This window comes from Eucyclogobius newberryi, unplaced genomic scaffold, assembly GCF_026437365.1.
Source record: "Eucyclogobius newberryi isolate DKJ021-1_F unplaced genomic scaffold, fEucNew1.0.hap1 SCAF_20, whole genome shotgun sequence".
NCBI classification, from domain to species: Eukaryota; Metazoa; Chordata; class Actinopteri; order Gobiiformes; family Gobiidae; genus Eucyclogobius; species Eucyclogobius newberryi.
This window is the reverse complement of record NW_027315835.1, coordinates 29,809,614-29,827,113: the sequence shown is the minus strand read 5'-3', so window position 1 is coordinate 29,827,113 and position 17,500 is coordinate 29,809,614. Positions and strand designations below refer to the sequence as shown.

General features: G+C 47.3%; 1 protein-coding gene across 1 annotated transcript in view; it reads left to right on the top strand.

Annotated features, from left to right (window-relative positions):
* Positions 1-17,500, top strand: part of dnah9 (dynein, axonemal, heavy chain 9) — a 649,263-nt gene that overhangs the window by 552,221 nt on the left and 79,542 nt on the right. The window contains exon 71 of the mRNA XM_072455799.1: positions 4,440-4,667. Within this exon, the coding sequence (XP_072311900.1) occupies positions 4,440-4,667 (228 nt within the window). The remainder of the gene's footprint in view (positions 1-4,439; positions 4,668-17,500) is intronic.

Below are 17,500 nucleotides of genomic sequence, written 5' to 3'. Positions count from 1 at the left end.
ACTTCAACACTCTTGCACACACTTACACACACTTAGACACTCTTACACACACTTACACACTCTTACACACTCTTACACACACTTACACACTCTTACACACACTTACACACACTTACACACACTTACACACTCTTACACACACTTACACACTCTTACACACACGTAAATACACTTACACACTCTTGCACACACTTACACACTCTTACACACTCTTACACACACTTACACACTCTTACACACACTTACACACTCTTACACACACGTAAATACACTTACATACTCTTACACACACTTACACACACTCTTACACACACTTACACGCACTTACGCACTCTTACACACTTACACACTCTTACACACACGTACACGCACTTACACACTCTTACACACACTTACACACACACTTACACGCACTTACGCACTCTTACACACACTTACACGCACTTACGCACTCTTACACACACTTACACACACTTACACACACTCTTACACACTCTTACACACACTTACACACACTCTTACACACACTTACACACACTCTTATACACACTTACACGCACTTACGCACTCTTACACACTTACACACACTTACACACACTCTTACACACTCTTACACACACTTACACATACCTACACACACTTACACACTCTTACACACTCTTACACACACTTACACACACTTACACACGCTTACACACTCTTACACACACTTACACACACTTACACACTCTTACACACTCTTACACACTCTTACACACACTTACACACACTTACACACTCTTACACACTCTTACACACACTTACACACTCTTACACACACTTACACACTCTTACACACACTTACACACACTTACACACTCTTACACACACTTACACACACTTACACACTCTTACACACTCTTACACACACTTACACACACTTACACACACTTACACACACTCTTACACACTCTTACTCACACTTACACACTCTTACACACTCTTACACACTCTTACACACCCTTACACACACTTACACACTCTTACACACTCTTACACACACTTACACACACTTACACACACTCTTACACACTCTTACTCACACTTACACACTCTTACACACTCTTACACACTCTTACACACTCTTACACACTCTTACACACCCTTACACACACTTACACACTCTTACACACTCTTACACACTCTTACACACTCTTACACACTCTTACACACTCTTACACACCCTTACACACACTTACACACACTATTACACACTATTACACACGGCCCTGTCTGTAATTACGGGGCCCTGTCTGTAATTACGGGGCCCTGTCTGCATGTCTGTAATTACGGGGCCCTGTCTGTAATTACGGGGCCCTGTCTGTAATTACGGGGCCCTGTCTGTAATTACGGGGCCCTGTCTGTAATTACGGGGCCCTGTCTGTAATTACGGGGCCCTGTCTGTAATTACGGGGCCCTGTCTGTAATTACGGGGCCCTGTCTGCATGTCTGTAATTACGGGGCCCTGTCTGTAATTACGGGGCCCTGTCTGTAATTACGGGGCCCTGTCTGTAATTACGGGGCCCTGTCTGTAATTACGGGGCCCTGTCTGTAATTACGGGGCCCTGTCTGTAATTACGGGGCCCTGTCTGCATGTCTGTAATTATGGGGCCCTGTCTGTAATTACGGGGCCCTGTCTGTAATTACGGGGCCCTGTCTGTAATTACGGGGCCCTGTCTGTAATTACGGGGCCCTGTCTGTAATTACGGGGCCCTGTCTGTAATTACGGGGCCCTGTCTGTAATTACGGGGCCCTGTCTGTAATTACGGGGCCCTGTCTGTAATTACGGGGCCCATACGTGTGGAGCAAATGCAGTTAAGTTGGTTTCTTTAAATACAAAACTCTGAATCATTTCAAACTTTATAATTATTTAGAGTTTATATAAAGTGCCCAAATTCCAAAATGATGTTTTTCTCCTGTGAGCCTTGTGGCTTGGAAATAAGTCGTAGTTGCAGCATCATATGGAAGATTAAATGTGGTGAGCAGAGGAAAATGAGAAAGTAAAGAGGCTTAAGAATTAATGGCTGCAGTTATTAGTGGTGTAATTACATTTGAAACGGTCCAGCGCTGCACGCTCCCGGCCACGTCCACATCACTCCCTGAGTGTCCTGGAAGTGTCCCGACTGTCCACATGGAACATTGTGCTCATCCAGGCTTGGGCCAGGTACAAGTGGAGCCAGCCTGGCCATGCTCTCTGCCCCAGAGGAATATGCAGAGATCAGGCCGACATGGGCACAAGGGGGCGCTCTGGGGCACGCCTCTATTTGCTCATTTCCTGTGAACGTTGGTTAGTCTGTTTTTTATTGGTCAATGGCTTTTTTTACTGGTTTAAAATGCTTTGTTCTATTTCATTTGGTCCACATCAAAGTCTCTGCGAGGAGGAGAGAACGTGCAGCGCTCTATTAAGCGTGTTTTTATAGAACAAACAGAATGTCAGACTCAGAAAAGATTTATTAAAACTATTTAAATGTTCTTTAAGATAAAGATAGACTTAGTATCTACTCAATTCATTGGAGTATTGCAGAAAGTGACAGTGAGAGATTAAATGATGGATAAAGTGACAGTGTTTAAGAAGTGTTCATGATCCAACAGCAGAGGGAAAGAAACTGTTCTAGTGGAGGAGGTTCTGGAGCCTCCTGCCTGAGGGGAGTGGCCTCCTGCCTGAGGGGAGTGGCCTCCTGCCTGAGGGGAGTGGCCTCCTGCCTGAGGGGTGTGGCCTCCTGCCTGAGGGGAGTGGCCTCCTGCCTGAGGGGAGTGGCCTCCTGCCTGAGGGGAGTGGCCTCCTGCCTGAGGGGAGTGGCCTCCTGCCTGAGGGGTGTGGCCTCCTGCCTGAGGGGAGTGGCCTCCTGCCTGAGGGGAGTGGCCTCCTGCCTGAGGGGAGTGGCCTCCTGCCTGAGGGGAGTGGCCTCCTGCCTGAGGGGAGAGGCCTCCTGCCTGAGGGGAGTGGCCTCCTGCCTGAGGGGAGTGGCCTCCTGCCTGAGGGGAGTGGCCTCCTGCCTGAGGGGAGAGGCTCAGGTGATCCGACCGGCACATTTTGACTTATTGAGCCTCATTTGGATTCCATGTGATACCATGTGGTACCATGTGATACCATGCGGTACCATGTGCTACCATGCGGTACCATGTGGTACCATGTGATACCATGTGGTACCATGTGGTACCATGTGCTGCCATGTGGTACCATGTGCTGCCATGTGCTGCCATGTGGTACCATGTGATACCATGTGGTACCATGTGATACCATGCGGTACCATGTGATACCATGTGGCACCATGTGGTACCATGTGGTACCATGTGCTACCATGTGGTACCATGTGATACCATGCGGCACCATGTGGTACCATGTGATACCATGCGGTACCATGTGGTACCATGTGCTACCATGTGATACCATGTGGCACCATGTGGTACCATGTGGTACCATGTGCTACCATGTGGTACCATGTGATACCATGCGGCACCATGTGGTACCATGTGCTACCATGTGGTACCATGTGCTACCATGTGCTACCATGTGATACCATGCGGCACCATGTGGTACCATGTGATACCATGTGGTACCATGTGATACCATGCGGTACCATGTGGTACCATGTGCTGCCATGTGGTACCATGTGCTGCCATGTGCTACCATGTGGTACCATGTAAGCCGTGTAGAGTCCCCTTAAGCCTGGCGTGTGACCTGAAGGCCGTGAAGGCCCAAACGTTCCTAGAAAAAAGGATTTTGAATGTCAGAGTGTCTCGGATCGGTAATCGCAGTCACAGTAATATAATCACACATTTAATGTGGTGACCCATTAATAAAACATTTCACACTTTAAAGAGGGCATTGTTTGACATTCACAGGCTGAAGTGATTTATGGTAAATGTGTGAATCAGGCCAACACATCCTGGAAATCAGGACAGTTAGAATTGAACCATCATTATACGATATAATGACGCCTATTTTCCCCAGTTTGATCATTCTGGAGAAGTTTATTGTACTTCCTGGAAGGACATGAGTAGCAGATATAGGTTATTCCACAATTGTTACCTAGCAACCATATTGTAAACAAATGCCAACATTAAAATGATCTAAATGGTGTCTCTGCCTCTTCTTTGATCACACTGGACCATCAAATATCTCAAAGGTAAATTCACAATGATTTCTGTCTAACTAGAACTCAGAAGAACTCATTGTATTATAAAGTAGAAATTCTGTTTTAGAACTCATCTTTACTTCCTGCAATTTTCTTCTCAAACAGAAACTTGACTGATGTAAAACTGTGATGAATATTTCAATAAATAAATATAGTGACTAATTCACCATTTGAATTCTCCAATGAAGAAGCCTTTGTTGTTCTGAATATGTAATACGTTTAATTAATCCTGACGACTTTTGAAAACCGTATGTGTTGTAGAACATCCATCTGGTGGCGCGCTGGCTGGGCACGCTGGAGAAGCTCCTGGAGCAGCAGGCAGAGGGCAGCCACGAGGCCTGCAGAGTGTTTGTGAGCGCTGAGCCTTCGTCCACACCAGAGGGTCACATCATCCCCCAAGGCATCCTGGAGAACTGCATCAAGATCACCAACGAGCCACCCTCGGGCATGCACGCCAACCTGCACAAGGCCCTGGACAACTTCACTCAGGTACCACCATCTGAGTGTAGGGTAGTATACTAGTACAAGTACTTAAGGTTATGAATGACCTCCCACTTGTGAAGGAGGCGGGGCATTCAGGGTTGATATTGATTAAAGAATTGTTCAAGAATTCAAGCATGACACACTGAATAAGAGTGGGTAAGTTATATCATATTTTAAGAGTAGAATGGGGCACCATGGAGAACGTAACCATGACATTGACCCCTTTTCTGGAAAAGAAGGAACACTTTACCAAGTGTGGATTATGAAGATTTAATGACCAAAAAATTAAACAGATGAATATGAATTAGGAATATGCAAATGAGTCAGTTTACAGATGCTAACCCAAGACATGATGGTTCTAGATCTATCCATGTGTGTTAGAGTTAAGTCCAAGATGAAATTCAGCCTGTGAAGGTCATTCATACGAACGGAACCAGACGCTGTGATCCTGAGGAGACGGCCCTGTGTGTCCTGAGGAGAGGGGCCTGCGTGGGTCCAAGAGCCTGCGTGTCATTCGTGTCGCCTCCAGGCTTCACTCAGGGGTCACTCAGGGGTCACACTGCAGCTCAGTCCACACACTGGCCAGAGCAGAACTGCTCTGGAGCTTGGCTCTGACGTTGTCTGGCCAAAGATGGACAGGATCAGGTTCTGGGATCTTTGTTCTCCTTGGCTCTGAGGCGTTCTCCTTGGCTCTGAGGCGTTCTCCTTGGCTCTGAGGCGTTCTCCTTGGCTCTCCTTGGCACAGACTTCTTAGTTCCGGGAGGGAACACTAGCTTCTGTGTGTCTTTTGGAAAAGTCTTTGTCCCGTAGCTTAGCATTGCTCACGCTAGCTAGGCCCGGTGTCATGGACCTTGCTGGTGGGACCCTGGATGGAGGGTCGAGCTTCGAAGGAAACTCGAATGGAACTGACTGTAACTCTTTTGTCTTTCTTGACTTACAACCCTGTGGGGGGGGGGGGGGGGGGGGGCAATCAGCTGCTGAGTCAGTTTGATAAGGGGACGAGGTCTGGAGGAAGACCCCCCTTTGTTCGGCTTTACCTTAGGCCACAAAAGTTACACAAAGGGTGAAAATTATCCACAAAACAATCTATAAAACAGTTAAAATGACATGTAAAACACGATAACACAATATGTACATCAAAGTCATCTGGTGGACAACTTCTGCAATCTGATGATTGTCTGTTAAAACCACTAAAACCGCAAAGTCTTTCAGCGTTTTAGTTTTGTCTTGGAGAGATCGTTACTCTCTGTAATCCAAAAGGAGTCATTTGATGAAAAGTTATTTTCAAAGTTCAACGTGTCTCTGTTTGTTCGCTTTCACGGCCGTAAAACTCCACACACAGCTGATAACACCTTTAGCCCGCATTCCTGTCACCATGGCAACAGGGGCCCTCCGGCCGCGCTAAAGTACGGCGTGTCGTCGGTACACGTTTATATACACGTTTATATGAAAGAGGAACTTCACGAACGATCGGGACACGCACTGGAATCGCTTTAAATTAACTTGTTTTTACTTTATTCGGCTGGATTGAGTGTTTTCGTCGTGTCGTTGCGATGTGTCTTGGCTCTGAGTCCCCCGGCTCCGGCCCCGCCCCCCGCCCGGCGCCGTACCGCGTTTCCACAAAGGAGGAACTCATGAAACTGAGGAGAACAGTCGTCTTACCCGGAGATTGTCACTTTATCCCGGCGGACATCCTAAGGAAAACGCAACGAGGCAGACGGGCTGGACGTAAACTCCGAGAGAAGAGAGGGACAAACAGGAAGTCGGTTCCCGCCGTAGTCATGGGTAACGTGAGGTCCCTTCAAAATAAAATGACGGAAATAGCGAGCCTCATGCGGTCCCAGAGGATTTATAGGGACAGCAGCGTCTTGATTTTCACAGAGACCTGGTTAACAGCAGAAATGCCAGACTCTATTGTAGGTTTGGACAATTTTCATCTGCTGCGGGCGGACAGAACGAGAGAATCCGGGGAGAAAAGAGGTGGAGGTCTGGCGGTGTATGTGAACACGAGCTGGTCCAAACCCGAACACTGCACAGTGAGGGAGCAGCTATGTAACAAGGATATTGAACTATTGGCTATTGGCATGAGGCCATATTATCTGCCCCGGGAGTTCTCACATGTGATTTTGATCGCAGTCTATGTGGCCCCGTCTGCCAATGCTGAAGATGCTTGTGAAGCACTGCTCTCCTGCACTTGTAGCTGCAAACACAGCATCCACAGGCTCTCTTCCTCATCTCTGGTGACTTTAACCACGCTTCTCCCTCTTCTGTTCTACCAACATACACCCAGTATGTTACCTGCCCCACCAGAGAGAATAGAACATTGGACTTGTTTTTTGCCAACACCAAGGAGGCTTATTCTTCTTCCCCCCTCCCTCCCCTGGGCAGCTCGGACCACACCCTTGTACATCTGAGGCCTGTGTATGAACCCATCGTGCGCAGGCAGCCTGTGGTGTCCCGTGAGGTGAGGATGTGGTCTGCTGAGAGCGAGGAGGCTCTGAGGGACTGCTTCAGCACCACTGTCGGGACTGAGCTTTATGACCCACATGGGGAGGACATCAACACCATCACAGAGTGCATCACGGACTACATCGACTTCTGTTTTGAGAACATTGTTCCCTCCCAGACGGTGCGGTGTTTTCCAAACAACAAGCCATGGATTAACCGTGAACTGAAGGCTCTGCTGAAGGAGAAGAAGAGAGCCTTCAGGTCAGGGAACAAGGAGGAGCTGAGGACTGTACAGAAGGAGCTGAGGAGGAAGATCAGGCAGGCTGAGGCCGGCTACAAGAGGAGGATGGAGGAGCAGCTGCAGCAAAAGAACATTCAGGGAGTGTGGAGGAGCCTGAAAACCATCTCGGGCTTCAAAATCCCCCCTGCCCAGACAGAGTGGGTGAATGATTTAAATGCTCACCTCTTGAGGTTTGATCGGTCACCCGCCCCTCCCCCTGCACAGCTGCATGCTCCCTCTTCCACAGCTGGACAATGCCCTGCATCTGTTCCTCTTCGCTTATCTGCCCCGGACCATCAGCTCCCCACTTCGCCTGGACTCACCCATCCCCCCAGCACACGGTCCCCCTGCCAACCACTGACTGTCACAGCAGCACAGGTGAGGAGTGAGCTGAAGAGGATTAAAGTGAGGAAGGCAGCAGGACCTGATGGCATCAGCCCCAGGCTCCTTAAGTCCTGCGCAGATGAACTGTGTGGAGTTATGGAGCATGTCTTCAACATGAGCCTGAAGCTGAGGGTGGTACCACAGGTCTGGAAGACCTCCTGTCTGGTACCTGTGCCTAAGACACCGCGCCCCAAAGACCTCAACAGCTTCAGGCCAGTGGCTCTCACGTCCCACCTGATGAAGACACTGGAGCGGCTAGTCCTGGACCACCTCCGCTCCACCGTGAGCTCAGCCATGGACCCGCTGCAGTTTGCATATCGGTCTGGCATCGGAGTGGAGGACGCCGTCATCTCCCTGCTGCACCGCTCTCTCTCTCACCTGGAAAAGCCTGGCAGCTCTGTGAGGATCCTGTTCTTCGATCTTTCCAGCGCCTTCAACACCATCCAGCCGCTGCTCCTGAGGGACAAGCTGGAGACGGCTGGTGTGGAGTATGACCTGGCAGAGTGGATCCTGGACTACCTCACAGACCGACGCCAGTTTGTGAGAGCACGGGACTGTGTGTCTGACACTCGGACCTGCAGTGTGGGGGCACCCCAGGGCACTGTCCTCGCGCCCTTTCTCTTCACCCTTTACACTGCAGACTTCAGACATGACACGGACAGCTGTGTCCTGCAGAAGTTCTCTGACGACTCTGCCATCATCGGACTCATCACGGACGACGATGACGCGGAGTACAGAGGACTGGCGCAGGACTTTGTGGACTGGTGTCAGCGGAACCACCTCCTTATCAACGCGGGGAAGACCAAGGAGATGGTGGTGGATTTCCGCAGACGCCACCCCACTGCCCCCTCACCAGTGAACATCCAGGGACGGGAAATTGAGAGAGTGACTCATACAAGTACCTGGGTGTTCATCTGAACCACAAACTGGACTGGACTCATAACACAGACGCACTGTACGGGAAGAGCCAGAGTCTGCTCTACCTCCTGAGGAGACTTTGGTCTTTTGGAGTGACAGGGCCACTTCTGAAGACCTTCTACGACTCTGTGGTGCATCAGCCCTCCTGTATGGTGTGGCCTGCTGGAGCAGCAGCATCACAGAGAGGGAGAGGAAGAGGCTGGACAGAGTCATCAAGAAGTCCAGCTCCGTCCTGGGCTGTGCTCTGGACTCGGTGCAGGAGGTGGGGGACAGGAGGGTCCTGGCTAGATTCACATCTATGCTGGACCATGAGTGTCACCCCCTGCAGGACACTCTGTCCGCTCTGGAGAGCAGCTTCAGTGAGAGACTGATCCACCCTCGCTGTGGGAAGGAAAGGTTCCGTAGGTCTTTCCTTCCTGCTGCTGTTAGACTTTATAACAAAAACTGTTAGTACTGAACACTCGCAATACTGACCTAACCTAATACTGATGTGCAACTCTGTCATATGTGCAATTTCTGTTGGAATTCATGTGCAATTCATGTGCAATTACTGTGAAATTCATGTGCAATCTATGTGCTGTTGTGACACATATTCATGTGCAATTACTGTCGTGATCACATGCAATGGTATTTATTTATTTATTTGTCTATGGGAGTTTTTATTTGTTTATAGGAGATCTTCTACTGAAAGTGTTTTTCAGACTTCCTATAAGTGATCTGTTCTTCTGGATCTACCTCTGTATCTACCTGCGTTGCACCAATGAAATTTCCCCATGTGGGACAATAAAGGAATATCTTATCTTATCTTATCTTACATCTACATATCCTACATGAGCCTCACCACTTTACTGTGATGGAGGGTTAGCACCAGAGATGTTAGGGTCAACCACAAGAAGCCCTAAAGGAGGCAACTATGGGCCAGATTGTGAATACTACTTAAAATGTGCACATGCTGTTTTGTGGCATGTTGTACCTCATTTACCATCAGAAAGTGTGCGTATTGTTTCTGACACCAATATTAACACTGGACCTTTAGCTGTGATCACTGCACATGTCCTGCATGTTCTCCACAAGCTTCTGCAACATGAACATACGGATTTCCTCCAGTGTCATTGTTCCTCACACAGATCTTCAGCGTGTCATTGTTCCTCACACAGATCTTCAGCGTGTCATTGTTCCTCACATAGATCTTCAAATCAAATCAAATCAAATCAATTTATTTTTGTAAGGCCCAAAATCACAACAACAGTTGCCTCTGAGGGCCACAGGGAGAAATGAATCAACAATGTCTGTGGTGGCGAGGGACAATGTCCCAGGGTCCTCTGTCCTTAGACTCTCCTTCTCGGCCAGGAAAAACTACAAAAAAACCTCTTTGGGAAAAAAGCGTAGAAACCTGGAGGAGTTCCAGTGAAGGAGAGATCCCACTCTCACAGACGGACAGACGGACACAAGGAGACTGGAGCTGGACCCACTCTTCAGGCAGATGAGGGACCGACTGAGGCGAACTGGACCCACTCTTCAGGTAGATGAGGGACCGACTGAGGCGAGCTGGACCCACTCTTCAGGCAGATGAGGGACCGACTGAGGCGAACTGGACCCACTCTTCAGGCAGATGAGGGACCGACTGAGTCGAGCTGGACCCACTCTTCAGGCAGATGAGGGACCGACTGAGGCGAACTGGACCCACTCTTCAGGCAGATGAGGGACCGACTGAGTCGAGCTGGACCCACTCTTCAGGCAGATGAGGGACCGACTGAGTCGAGCTGGACCCACTCTTCAGGCAGATGAGGGACCGTCCACACAGGGCAGGGACCACTTCACCAGGGGAGGGGCATCTGGGTCCACAGGTCCTCAGGAGTGAGAGAAAGAAAAAGAAGGCGGTGAACAGTTTGCAAGTGGAATCAAAAAATAAATATTGTTTGATAGGATAAGTAGTCAGAAGAAGAAGAGGATAGTGCTCAAGCTGTCATACTTCCCCCAGCATAGTTACTCCTAGGGCAGCGTAGCTAAAGCTGTGGGTTTATGTTTCTGTTCCTAACTAGTCTGACCAAAAGCGATTTTGAAGAGGAACGTTTTAAGCCTGGACTTAAATGAAGAGACTGTGTCAGCATATTTAACATGGGTCGGGAGCTGATTCCATAACACAGGAGCTTGGTAGCTAAACGCTCTACCTCCTACAGTACTTTTAGAGACTCTTGGCACCACCAGAAGGCCGGCATTCTTAGAGCGAAGAGCTCTGTTTGGATGATATGGTTCTATAGCATCTTTGAGGTAGGATGGGGCCATGTCATTTATGGCTTTGTAGGTCAAGAGTAGAATTTTAAATTTGATTCTAAACTGGACAGGAGCCAGTGAAGAGACTCCAGCACCGGCGTAATGTGCTCTCTTCTTTTAGTTCCTGTTAGTAATCTTGCTGCTGCATTTTGAACCAGTTGAAAGCTTTTTATGGAGCTTTTAGGACACGCTGCGAGCAGGCAGTTACAGTCTAATCTAGTCGTTACAAATGCATGGATAAGTTTTTCGGCATCACTTTTAGGCAGGATTCTTCTGATTTTGGCTCTTGTTACGCAAATGGAAATGGGCTGTTTTACAAGCTTGATTTATATGAGCTTTAAATGAGAGCTCCTGGTCAAATAAGACTCCAAGGTTTCTTACAGTAGAACTGGAGGCTACACTGACATTGTCCAGTGTGACTATCTGCTCAGATAGAGCGTCTCGTAGATGCTTAGGGCCAAGCACAATGACCTCGGTTTTTTCAGGGTTAAGAAGCAGGTAGTTTAGTGTCATCCAGGTTTTTATCTCCTTCACTCAAGTACTAAGTCTGTCTACTTGATCGCTCTGATCAGGTTTCATTGATAAATACAGCTGAGTGTTGTCTGCAGAGCAGTGGAAGTTAATGCCATGTGACCTGATCATGTGACCTAATGGCAGCATATAAAGAAAAAACAGAATTGGACCGAGTACCGAACCCTGTGGCACACCGTAAATTACTTTAGAGCTTGGTGAGGAGCTCTGGTTTACATTAACAAATTGGAACCTATCAGATAAATAGGATTTAAACCAGCTGAGGGCTGTTCCTCCAACACCTACATCACATTCTAACCTCTGCAGTAGATTGTTGTGGTCGATGGTGTCAAACGCTGCGCTGAGGTCCAACAGAACCAGGATTGAGACCAGTCCATCGTCAGCGGCTAATAACAAATCATTTGTGACTTTAACTAGTGCAGTTTCAGTGCTGTGGTGGGCTCTGAACCCTGACTGGAAAACTTCAAATAAGTTATTGTCCTGCAGGTGGCGACAAAGCTGTTTTACTACAACTTTTTCAAGGATTTTAGAGACGAAGGGAAGATTTGAAATAGGTCTGTAGTTTACCAATAGGTCGGGATCTAGATGAGTCTTTTTCAGAAGAGGTTTAATGACGTCATGTTTGAAGGACTGTGGAACATAGCCACTTTGGAGTGAAGTATTTATTATATTAAGAATAGGGTCTATAATTAGGGGGAGAATGTCTTTGAGGAGCTTGGAATGGGGTCTAGGACACAAGTTGAGCTTTTAGAGGACATAATGGCTGAAGTTATCTCTGCTTGATCAACAGCTGTGAACCTTTCTAAGTTTACTGGTGGATTTATATGGGACGTTAGATTTACAGCTTGGGCTAGTTCAGGGCTAATAGCGGGGGTAATTTCATCTAATTTATCTCTGATTGTTATTATTTTATTGTTAAAAAATAGGAGGAAATCATCAGAGCTAAGTGTAGCTGGGATTGAGGGCTCTACTGCACTGTGACAGTTTGTTAGCCTAGCCACAGTGCTGAAAAGGAATTTAGTGTTACTTTTGTTGACTTCTATTAGATTTGAATAATGTCTGGTTTGGGCCTTACGCAGAGCCTGCTTATAGGACAGCAGGCAACTTTTCCATGCTTTTAGGGATTCTTCGGTGTGAGAGCGACGAAATAATCCCTCTAACTTTCTAACTTTTTGTTTATGTGAACGCAGTTCTTGGTTGTACCAGGGGGAGGCGCGCTTTGGCCTAATGACCTTCTGTTTTAACGGCGCGACAACGTCAAGAGCAGACTTCAGAGAATTCATGGTCAAGTCGACACATTGATCACTTAAACTGGGACTAAAACTGTTCTCAGCAGGATCACATGACATGATCACATGACATGATCACATGACATGATCATATGACATGTCACTGAATATTGGCTCTATTATTTCCTTGAATTTTGAGATAGATTTTTCAGATATTGTCCTTTTCATTATAACTTTATTTTGTGGGACTGGATGATCTTTAAGAATAAACTGAAAGGTAATTAGGAAATGATCTGACAATATAGGGTTTTGAGGGAGGACAATGAGGTCACTAATCTCTGTTCCATACGTTAGGACAAGATCCAGAGTGTTCTTGTGAGTGTGAGTCGGTTTATTTACATTCTGAGTGAAACCAATGCTGTCTAACAAGGCGCTGAAGGCATTACTGAGAGCGTCATCACTCATGTTCACGTGGATATTAAAGTCTCCAGCTATAACTATTTTATCCCAGGCTAACACTAAGTTTGATATAAAGTCAGAAAACTCTGTTAAAAACTCTGAGTAGGGACCAGGAGGTCGGTAGATAACTATGAACAAAACTCTTTTTTGGTTTTTCATATTTGGACATGTGATTGACAGCATAAGGCTTTCAAATGAGTGAAATGCATTGTTAGTTTTAGGACTCATGAGTCGCTTGAGTGGGAGATCACTGCTACACCACCACCTCGGCCTGTGCTCCTGGAGGTCTGAAAGTTAACATGGGTGGGTGGGGTTAACATGGGTGGGTGGGGTTAACATGGGTGGGTGGGGTTTACATGGGTGGGTGGGGTGGACTCATTTAGTCTGACGTAGTCGTCTTGTTGAAGCCACGTTTCAGTTAGAGCTAGAAGATCTATGTTATAGTCACTAATTAATTCATTAACTAAGAGCGATTTGGAGGAAATTGCTCTAATGTTTAGCAGTCCACATTTTACGTGTTTATTCATTTGTGTATTTGTGTCATTTGTGATTGTTATTTTCCTTAAGTTATTTGGTCTGACGCCTGAAATATTTTTTCTGAGATGTGACTTTTTGGCATTATTTGTACGAGGGACACGAGGGACACGAGGGACACGAGGGACACGAGGGACACGAGGGACACGAGGGACACGAGGGACACACACAGTCTCTATCTGTCTTGAATCTGAACACTTCACAGGTAACAGAACGGGCGAGAGTTCGGCGACAGAGGAGCGTCTTGAACTGCTGCTCTGCACCTGGGGCTCATCCCTAGATGGTCACTTAACACGACTAAGACTATCGGTCAAATTCCGAACTAATAGGGACGTACCCTCCGAAGTCGGATGGATGCCATCCCTGCGTATGAGCCCGGGCTTTCCCCAAAACGCACTCCAGTTATCAATAAAGACAACGTTGTTTTGAGGGCACCATCTGGATAACCAGTTGTTGATGCTGAAAGAGGCTGTACAATTCAGCATTGATCCGATTGGGCAGGGGACCAGAAAATATTACAGTGTCTGACATCGACTTCGCTAGGTCACACACCGCGGCTACTTGAACTTTGAGCACCTCTGATTGTCTCCGCCGGGCGTCGTTACCGCCTGCGTGAACCACGACTCGCCGGAAACGGGTCCTACTCCGCTTTAAGATCCTAAGGTTTCCTTCGATGTCACCCATTCTGGCCCCCGGGTAACACCTAACGCTAGCAGCTGGCAGCTTCACGTCTCTAACAATAGAACTCCCGATTACAAGAGTTTCTCTCGTGTGTTCAGCGGGCGTGTGATCGCTGAGGGGAGAAAACCTATTATAGACGTGAAGCTCACGGCGCTCTGAGGTTCGGCGTTTAGCGCCTTATCCCCTCCGAACTGTCACAAATTGGTCCCTATTCTGTTCCTGGTCTAGTCCCGGCTGCACGGGAGACGCTGAGGGGCTGAGCTCGGCCTTACTGCTACTGCTAATGCTAATGCTACGCCCTGCAGCGTGGTCCGGTAGCCCTCGCGCTAAAACCGAACTATAACTGGACTTAAGCTCCTCTAAACAGCGGATCCGCGCTTCTAACTCCGTAACCCTGGCAACCAAAACTACCACTACACTGCACTTCACGCACCTATCATCAGAGAAGGAGCCAGGGTTCTGACTCGACATATGACAGCTCAAACAGGTAAAGGTAGATCCAGCCATGACGCTAGCGGCTAGGCTACGCTAGGCTAGTTCAGGCTGGAGCTAGAGAGTGAGGAGGGCTTTTAATCCACGAAATACTGAAAAGCGAGCGGCTTGAGGCTCCGGATTGTTTGCGGAGAAATCAAACGTTCACTTTGTGTATATGATGCGTAAATAGTGTGTATAATTCGTGGATTAATCGGTAAAAGGCTCTAAGAACGAACAGCTCTGAAAACGCGACACACTCACCGGAAATGACGTCACCCCGTATATATCTTCAGTGTGTCATTGTTCCTCACACAGATCTTCAGTGTCATTGTTCCTCACACAGATCTTCAGCGTGTCATTGTTCCTCACGCAGATCTTCAGAGTGTCATTGTTCCTCACACAGATCTTCAGTGTGTCATTGTTCCTCACGCAGATCTTCAGAGTGTCATTGTTCCTCACACAGATCTTCAGCGTGTCATTGTTCCTCACACAGATCTTCAGTGTCATTGTTCCTCACACAGATCTTCAGTGTGTCATTGTTCCTCACACAGATCTTCAGCGTGTCATTGTTCCTCACACAGATCTTCAGTGTCATTGTTCCTCACACAGATCTTCAGTGTGTCATTGTTCCTCACACAGATCTTCAGTGTCATTGTTCCTCACACAGATCTTCAGTGTGTCATTGTTCCTCACACAGATCTTCAGTGTCATTGTTCCTCACACAGATCTTCAGTGTGTCATTGTTCCTCACACAGATCTTCAGCGTGTCATTGTTCCTCACACAGATCTTCAGTGTCATTGTTCCTCACACAGATCTTCAGTGTGTCATTGTTCCTCACACAGGTCTTCAGTGTGTCATTGTTCCTCACACAGATCTTCAGTATCATTGTTCCTCACACAGATCTTCAGTGTGTCATTGTTCCTCACACAGATCTTCAGCGTGTCATTGTTCCTCACACAGATCTTCAGTGTCATTGTTCCTCACACAGATCTTCAGTGTGTCATTGTTCCTCACACAGATCTTCAGCGTGTCATTGTTCCTCACACAGATCTTCAGTGTGTCATTGTTCCTCACACAGATCTTCAGTGTCATTGTTCCTCACACAGATCTTCAGTGTCATTGTTCCTCACACAGATCTTCAGTGTCATTGTTCCTCACACAGATCTTCAGTGTGTCATTGTTCCTCACACAGATCTTCAGTGTCATTGTTCCTCACACAGATCTTCAGTGTCATTGTTCCTCACACAGATCTTCAGTGTCATTGTTCCTCACACAGATCTTCAGTGTGTCATTGTTCCTCACACAGATCTTCAGTGTCATTGTTCCTCACACAGATCTTCAGTGTCATTGTTCCTCACACAGATCTTCAGTGTCATTGTTCCTCACACAGATCTTCAGTGTGTCATTGTTCCTCACACAGATCTTCAGTGTGTCATAGGTTATTTTAATTATATAGCACATCAATGTTTTAAGATATCTAAATCCAAGCTTTAGGGAAAGACAGCGCTTATTGTGAATGTTTAGGCGACGCTCGGCCTTCTACGCGTTTCTTCACTCTTCAGATGCACTCTTCAGATGTACACTTCAGATGCACTCTTCAGATGCACTCTTCAGATGTACACTTCAGATGCACTCTTCAGATGTACACTTCAGATGCACTCTTCAGATGCACACTTCAGAGCACACTTCAGATGCACTCTTCAGATGCACACTTCAGAGCACACTTCAGATGCACACTCTTCAGATGCACTCTTCAGATGCACTCTTCAGATGCACTCTTCAGAGCACACTTCTGATGCACTCTTCAGATGCACTCTTCAGATGCACACTTCAGATGCACACTTCAGATGCACTCTTCAGATGCACACTTCAGAGCACACTTCAGATGCACACTTCAGATGCACACTCTTCAGATGCACTCTTCAGATGCACTCTTCAGATGCACTCTTCAGAGCACACTTCTGATGCACTCTTCAGATGCACTCTTCAGATGCACACTTCAGATGCACACTTCAGATGCGCACTCTTCAGATGCACACTCTTCAGATGCACTCTTCAGATGCACACTTCAGAGCACACTTCAGATGCACTCTTCAGAGCACACTTCTGATGCACTCTTCAGATGCACTCTTCAGATGCACTCTTCAGATGCACACTTCAGAGCACACTTCAGATGCACTCTTCAGAGCACACTTCTGATGCACTCTTCAGATGCACTCTTCAGATGCACACTTCAGATGCACACTTCAGATGCACACTTGAGATGTACACTTCAGATGCGCACTCTTCAGATGCACACTCTTCAGATGCACTCTTTAGATGCACTCTTCAGATGCACACTTCAGAGCACACTTCAGATGCACACTTCAGATGCACACTCTTCAGATGCACACTATTCAGATGCACTCTTCAGATGCGCACTCTTCAGATGCACACTATTCAGATGCACTCTTCAGATGCACACTATTCAGATGCACTCTTCAGATGCACACTATTCAGATGCACTCTTCAGATGCACTCTTCAGATGCACTCTTCAGAGCACACTTCTGATGCACTCTTCAGATGCACTCTTCAGATGCGCACTCTTCAGATGCACACTCTTCAGATGCACTCTTCAGATGCACA